This window comes from Lupinus angustifolius, chromosome LG05 (genome assembly GCF_001865875.1).
Source record: "Lupinus angustifolius cultivar Tanjil chromosome LG05, LupAngTanjil_v1.0, whole genome shotgun sequence".
Taxonomy (NCBI): Eukaryota; Viridiplantae; Streptophyta; class Magnoliopsida; order Fabales; family Fabaceae; genus Lupinus; species Lupinus angustifolius.
In genome coordinates, this window is record NC_032013.1 from 11,087,051 (window position 1) to 11,094,308 (window position 7,258).

At 25.7% G+C, this 7,258-nt stretch overlaps 1 protein-coding gene across 1 annotated transcript; it reads right to left on the reverse strand.

Moving 5' to 3' along the window:
• Positions 5,375–6,234, reverse strand: LOC109347783 (uncharacterized protein At1g15400-like). The gene has a single exon (XM_019587842.1). The coding sequence runs from the start codon at positions 6,105–6,107 to the stop codon at positions 5,739–5,741; it is 369 nt and encodes a 122-aa protein (XP_019443387.1). The 5' UTR covers positions 6,108–6,234; the 3' UTR covers positions 5,375–5,738.

Sequence of the window (7,258 nt, forward strand, 5' to 3'; positions counted from 1 at the left end):
AATGCAATGATGCATGGTCCAATTCGGCTGCGATGTTGACAATTATGTTGGACCACATTTTATGGGCTCACCAATGTTTGAAATACACACCCATTATTCAATGTCTTCAAATTGATAGCCGAAAAAATGACATAAAATAACAAGCAAACGAATTCAAAATATAGTAATCATCATTTAATAAAATGGATTGTGATGACTTAATATACAAACATTTGTTGTATAAATAAAAGTCCCTATTAAATAATAACAATAGTTATCTAATGCAGCATATAAATATTAAAATCAATTAGTTCATTGAGTAGTTGAACAAGAAAGACTTCGGTACGCTACATTCAACTAGCAAAAACAAAAATTATAAAAAGCAAATAAAAGAAATAGGAGAAATGAGAAAACAATATAATTGTTAGTGCAGTTAGTAAAAAACCTTAAACATGTTCATTCGGATTGTGAGATCTTAGAATTAAAGTTTGCAAATGTTATATATATTTTCTTTCCCAATTGTAAAGTGTTAGTATGTGTATCTCCATTAAATATATATAACAAAAAAATAAGTATTAGTTTGATTATGTAATAGCTTGTCGACCCGATATGTTGTGTCTGTCGACTCATATTCTTACATTTCTAATTATAAGTGTATAACAAAACTCCTATAATTTTCCCAACTTGTGCTTATAAATTTCTCAAAGTTTTTATAAAGAGAGGTATGTTACTTTCCTTTAAAGTTTTTAACTTCATCCCAATATTTTTTTTCCAATTTGCATAATGGAGTATTAGTCGGTTATTGACAAATTGGAATTCTATCAATTCAATTCAATTATGTTCCATTTATATTTATGTTTTATACAACATGTTACAAAATTATTTACATGTTTAAAAAAATTATATGTGTTACAAAATTATGGCAACTTGTATGTTATAAAGTTATTAGTAACTTGTATGTTACAAAAGCAAACAAAAAACATTGGATATAGTAAATGACAAAATTGGAAGATAAAAATTACGTATGTTCAATTACATATTTCTCCTTAATGATATTTTGACTTTATATATTAATATAGATAATTAAATATATATTGAATAATATTCTATCATAAATAAAAAAATTATCAGTTAAAATTTCTCAATTTTTTACTGTGTATGGAGGAATTAGAAATTTTGAGGTGCAATTATTGGGAAAAGCAGTATGATGCCCCAAAAGAATAAGAAGGTTAGTAAAAGTTAGTGGAAATGTTTGACAAATTCATAGGAGCACAAATCAGCCATCACTGATGTCATAATTACGTCATAATTGAAGTCTAAAGTGTCTAATGGAAAATGGGGAAAAATATTGACGAGGACAAATTCAAAATTTTCAACTTTGAAATCAACTATGGAGGACTTCATCTTTTTTCTTAACAAAAGAATAATAATATCTAATATAAAATTAGTCTATGTATTCTCTTGACATAAGAAAATAAAATGTACAACTCAGATTAATCACTATTAAGTAAAATATCATCTTATAATACATGTCACATTTATAGAGTTTATCCTCTTTCTTGATCAAAATATATTCAAATGATTCAAATCTTCTCTCATAATTTATTGACCATGCACACTTGCATTGAACGGTTAAATTAAAATTCGAGTTTGATTAGATAGTTTGAATAGAATTATAAAAAGAAATAAATGTCACATATATTGCAGTAGTTTTAATTTGATTAAAAAGTATAAATAATTAAGGTGCTAAACTACTAAATTACTAATAATAATATCTTAACATATTAGATCAAGTAACGAATTTTCACCATGTTATTTGAATATCTGATTATTTATATGTTTATCTTTCACTTTTTTGTCTGTCTTTTTTTTTCTGTAATCTTTTTATATAAACATACAGAGTTAACCCTATTCAAATTCATTAGTTCTATGTAATAAAAAATTTAGCAATTCGAAATTTTGAACTCGTGAAATAACTGGAGCGGTCAAAAAACATTACATTGGAAAAACTTTATCCCAATTGAAAAGGTTATTACGAAGTGTGCATTATTTTTCAATTCCCAAACACTAATAAAAATTAGGTATCTCAAATTACTCAGATTCATGTAAAAAGTTATGAAAACAAAGTTATCTAGTTAATAAAACAAATTAATTTATGTTGTCCTATCTATATGAATGAAGGTCCGAGAGGATTAGATTTGACTAAATTCTAATCCAACTCAAATTTGAAAAGATTGTGATAGGGTTGGATTAGGTGGCATTATTTTTAACCCTCAAGTCTAATTTTATCCCTACTAATAATATATTAGTCAACCATATAAAATAAAGTTAGATATACATATATATTATATTATTATTAATGTTGAAAATTTAATAAATAAGATAATAATTATTTTTATTTATAATATTTTTAAAACAAATGTGTCATTGGGTGATAGATTATGTTTTAGAAGTATAAACAAATGTATTAGTGATGTATTTGAGCCTTAATACCAATATTTTAGTAAAGATTAAGTCATTTTTATTAAAAAAATTAATTTTAAATAAAAATCGGCTAGTTAAACTGGTATAATCATTAGATACAACATGGTATCCAACCCATTATGTTGGATTAATTCTGTTAACTGCTGTTTTTAAATATTGCTTTAATATTAAATTTCATTTGATTTCCTTATATAAAATTGACTCTGCCTTTTTTGATAGTTTTTAAGCTTCAGAATTCAGATACAAGATACTAAACTGGAACTTTTTATTTTTCAGGTGAAAAGATGAAAAAAACTCAGGTATGAGGAGAAAGACACAGCACAGTAACCTTTTAAGGTTGAGGTAACAATGTAGTGAAAACGACAACTGAGGCATAAATGATATCAGTGATTGATATAAAAATAATATATGTTATATTCTTGTAAATATGAAAATTTATACAAAATTTTCTTAAGATGATAGATCATTACTCTCTTAATAATTAACTAAATTTTATTCATAAATGCTAGCATGTGAGTTTTATTTCTCAGGTAACTAATTTTCACCATAAAACCCTGTTATTACCTCATGACACTACATTTCACAAATACCAAAAATACTTTTCATAAGTTAGTATTTAATTATTTATTGTAGAGATGGGTGACCATAGTAGGAGATGAATATGGTGAAATTGGTGGTTGGTGATGCTGTATTTTTTAGGTAATGGAAGAAAGAAGCTAAAAAAATGTGAGTATTATCATTTCACAAATATTTATCTTTTTAATCTTAATAATTATTCTATTTTTTAATAATAAATTAATTGATTTGGAAATTGATTCGACTCAACCAATCAATCATTCCTTAACTGCCCAATCAACAAGGAAAAACATCACGTGAAATCTGACTAATAAAATCATTACTAAAAAATAAATAACTTAGATGATAAATAAAGTGATATGATTAGTATAGAAGATGGTTTTTCGTAATAAGAGTGATGCAGTTTACAGCTGGATCATAATCACAAGCCAGAAAATAAGCTAAATTAATGCAGCCAGATCATAAAAGCTTTAAATTCAAGAGTTTCATTGTTTATTAAATTTCTTCGTATTTATCACATTAACTCCCTCTAGAAAAATTTAATAATATCTATTAAGTGTTAATGTAAAAGTATATATACAATCATATATGTCATTTGTATTACTTTATCCAAAAGATCAATAATAATTAAACATAGATAGTAAATGATGCAATAATAATATAAAAAATTCATACACATACATTTTTTCTCTTAAATTTTAATATCATATTTAACATTCTACATATATTTTTTTATAAAACAAGAGCCCATGTTTGATTGAGTTTTTTCAATTTTTTATTATAAACTTTTTTATAAAAACTTGTTTGAATAATTAGCTTAGATTATAAAGATATACTAATAAATAAATAAAATTAAATATCTCCTGCTCTACCAAACATGTGCTAAAATATATTTATCAACCACTTATTTTTATACATGTTTCCAATAATACACAAAAAGAAGCATTCAACTTTGGTGCAAACATGAAATCTCTATTTATCAATCACTTTTGTTTTAATATTTAAGTACTATATCATTATAAAGATTTATACAAATTTAATACCTTATGTGTCATTCATTGATATTACTTTTCTTTAAGAGTAAATAATAATTAAACATAAATGATGGATGATACAATAAAATTGTATAAAATTCACACACATAAATACCATTCAACTTTGGTGCAAACATAAAACTTTCCTTATATTTGATCATTTTAGTATAAGAGCTCAAAAAAGCATAAAAACATAACATCTCTATTTATCAATCACTTTTTATTTTTATACACATTTCCAATAATACATAAAAACAAGCATTCAAATTTGGTGCTAACATAATATTTTTCCTTATATTTGGTCGTTTTAGTATAAGAGCTCAAAGATAATTTTTTTATATTTTTCGTAGTCAAATATAAGAAAAATTAGATAACGTGCACTTATTGAAAGTGCTGATAACCTCATTCAATTTCTTACTCTCGTCTGAACTAATAAGTCTAATTACTTAAATTGTCTTTCATTAGATATATATTTTTATATTACTAAGGGTATTCCTTCACCTTTTTGGTAAGAAACTAGTCCCTCTTGAAGTTCATGGTTATTCCTCTCAACAAGTATCGTTCCCAAGAATCGAACCATCAACATTGGGATCCAGTGTTTATGATATTATATGATAAAATGTATCGGTAGGCTCTAAAAGTGAGATGAACTTCTAAAAAAGATACTTTAAAATAAATTGCAATACATTATGAAGTAATATTTTAGCAATGACAACATTAAATATGGTGAAATTAGTTACAATCTACTTCAAATTTGCTTATTAGACAAAAATTTATTGATAAAAATATAAGGATAGGAGAACAAAATGTACTATAATCACAAATAGTCTAGAAAAAAGTTAACAAAGTTGATACAAGCAAATGGGTTTGATACACATTCAACATACGAAAAATTAAAAACCTTAATTTAAAATGGAGAGAGTACAAATAAAGAAACAATTTATCATTTGTAAACATATTTAAAAAATGTATACAAAATAATAATTAGTGAGTGGAGGGAGAGCATCCATATCAGAAGGTCACATGTTCCAAATCATATTTCAAATTCCATAAAATAAAAATAGAAAAAATAATGAATCTTTAATTTTTTTAATCGACACGTTTTTATAAATATGGAAATATATTTTGAAACATCTCTTGGATAACATATCATTGTTCACATTTAACATGTGTTTACCTATATTTTGTTTACTTCAATGACAAAGCACACAATATCTAGAGAGCCCACAATCATCTAAATCAATACCATATTACCATCTCAAAATTATCTAGAAATATTGTACAAAGATCAAAAATAAAAATTTCCCAAAAATCCAACAAATTTACCCACATAATTACAATAACCCAACAAAACCATGTCTTCTTCCATCTTAAATAATTAAAAAAAATAAAAACTTAAATTGAGAGACACTAAGAGAAAGCATTCATCATTATGCTTTTTCACATTACGAGTGAAGGTCCAGAAGGAAAAGAAAATAGCATGAAATACTAAGATTTTTCTAAAATCTTTTATTTATCTTAATTCTCCTCCAAAACTCAAGTCGTAATCTGACCATAAGAATTCAACTCACCTTATTACTCTATCACCCACCGGACTATCTCCGATACCGGAAACCACCGCTTCCAGCCACCGAAGAAAACCCCAACAATAATTCATGAAACAAACTACCTAGTTCTACGCTTACCAGGCCTTGACCGTTGACTACCCTTGTCTCCATGTTTTCCAAAAGCACTACAAAACCCACATGCAGAGAGCTTAGGAGACGGTGGATCTATCGCCGGAGATACTTTTCCGGTCCGGTATCCACGGCTACCGCCGCCGGTGGAGCGGCTTCTCTCCATAGTTGTATTAACTGATCCAAGTGAAGTTGTTGCATGTGCTTTAATCTCACCTTGTTCATGTTGTTGTTCTTCATTCTGCTGATTTACTTTGTTGAATTCTTCTGTTAAGAATTTATCATCCCAAACAAACCCAGATGAACCTTGTCTTCTGAAAGAAACTGCAGATCTTTGAAGACCAGACATGGTTTCCATTTAGATTTGAAGAAATATGTATATGAGTGAATTTCTATGGTTTTGTTCTTCTTTTCTACCTATATAAGAGATATGATCAATGATAGAGAGAGAAAAAGAGAGAATGAATAAAAGAAAAGAGAGTTGTGAAGGAAATCAAAAGCAATTGTTGGAAAGGGTCATATTAAGCAACTTAGTAAATAGAGTAAATTAATTTTTTTTTAGTATAACTAACCGTATTCGATCGTGTCTAAGGAGTTAATCCTTTTTAAGATGCGTAATTTTTCATCTTAATAAGTTTTATTTATAAAGACTCTAACATTTTGATTTTGATTTATCTAAGATTTAGTTACTGCTGACACTTATTGGTGTGTGATAAGTGCACGCCACAAAGCCCATAATTATTGTAGATCCCAATATTTTATATTCATATAACTAATTTTATTTTTGTATCACAATTATATTATTATTTTTATTTTTTAAAATTTTGTTGTATTATTAATTATTGTTACTCTATACATAATTTTGACATATAATATTATGTTGATGATAATAATTATTATCTTATATTATTATATAGTTGATATATAATTTAAATAATGTTTGATCTAGAGTAAAAAAATATGAAAAACCATTTAATTTTCATTAAGAAAAATACCTCATAAAAATATATTAAACTCAGTTGCCAATAAGTAATATAATCAAATTTTAAAAATATATTATGCTCTCAAATTTGCATGAGACCTATTTTATTCTAAATTTATTTTAAAATATTACATAACTAAATTGTTTGTCTCAGTTAAATGCTGGTTCAAATTTTTTCTGGCATCAGCCATATGAAAAGTTAGAAAAACTTAGCGAAATTATATATTCATACATAAAATCCTTAATATATATAGGAGCGAGTTTTGTGATACCTGCCCCATGGGTACCGCGAATTTATATATTTAGTTTTGATTAAATTTTTATACATATTTATTATTATTTTAAGATTATATATCATATACTTTATTATTATTTCATAATAAATTACACATATTATACATATTTGACTATGATCATAAATTTATCATATAAATATCATATTATTAATGTAAAAATTTACATATTGATTATTACAAATTATAAAAATATATTATTAAAATTAAAAACTCGTTGGGTACCTGCAAATA

What these genes read in the sequence shown, in the direction of transcription:
- LOC109347783 (XM_019587842.1), bottom strand. Translation starts at nt 6,107, where the DNA reads ATGGAAACCATGTCTGGTCTTCAAAGATCTGCAGTTTCTTTCAGAAGA.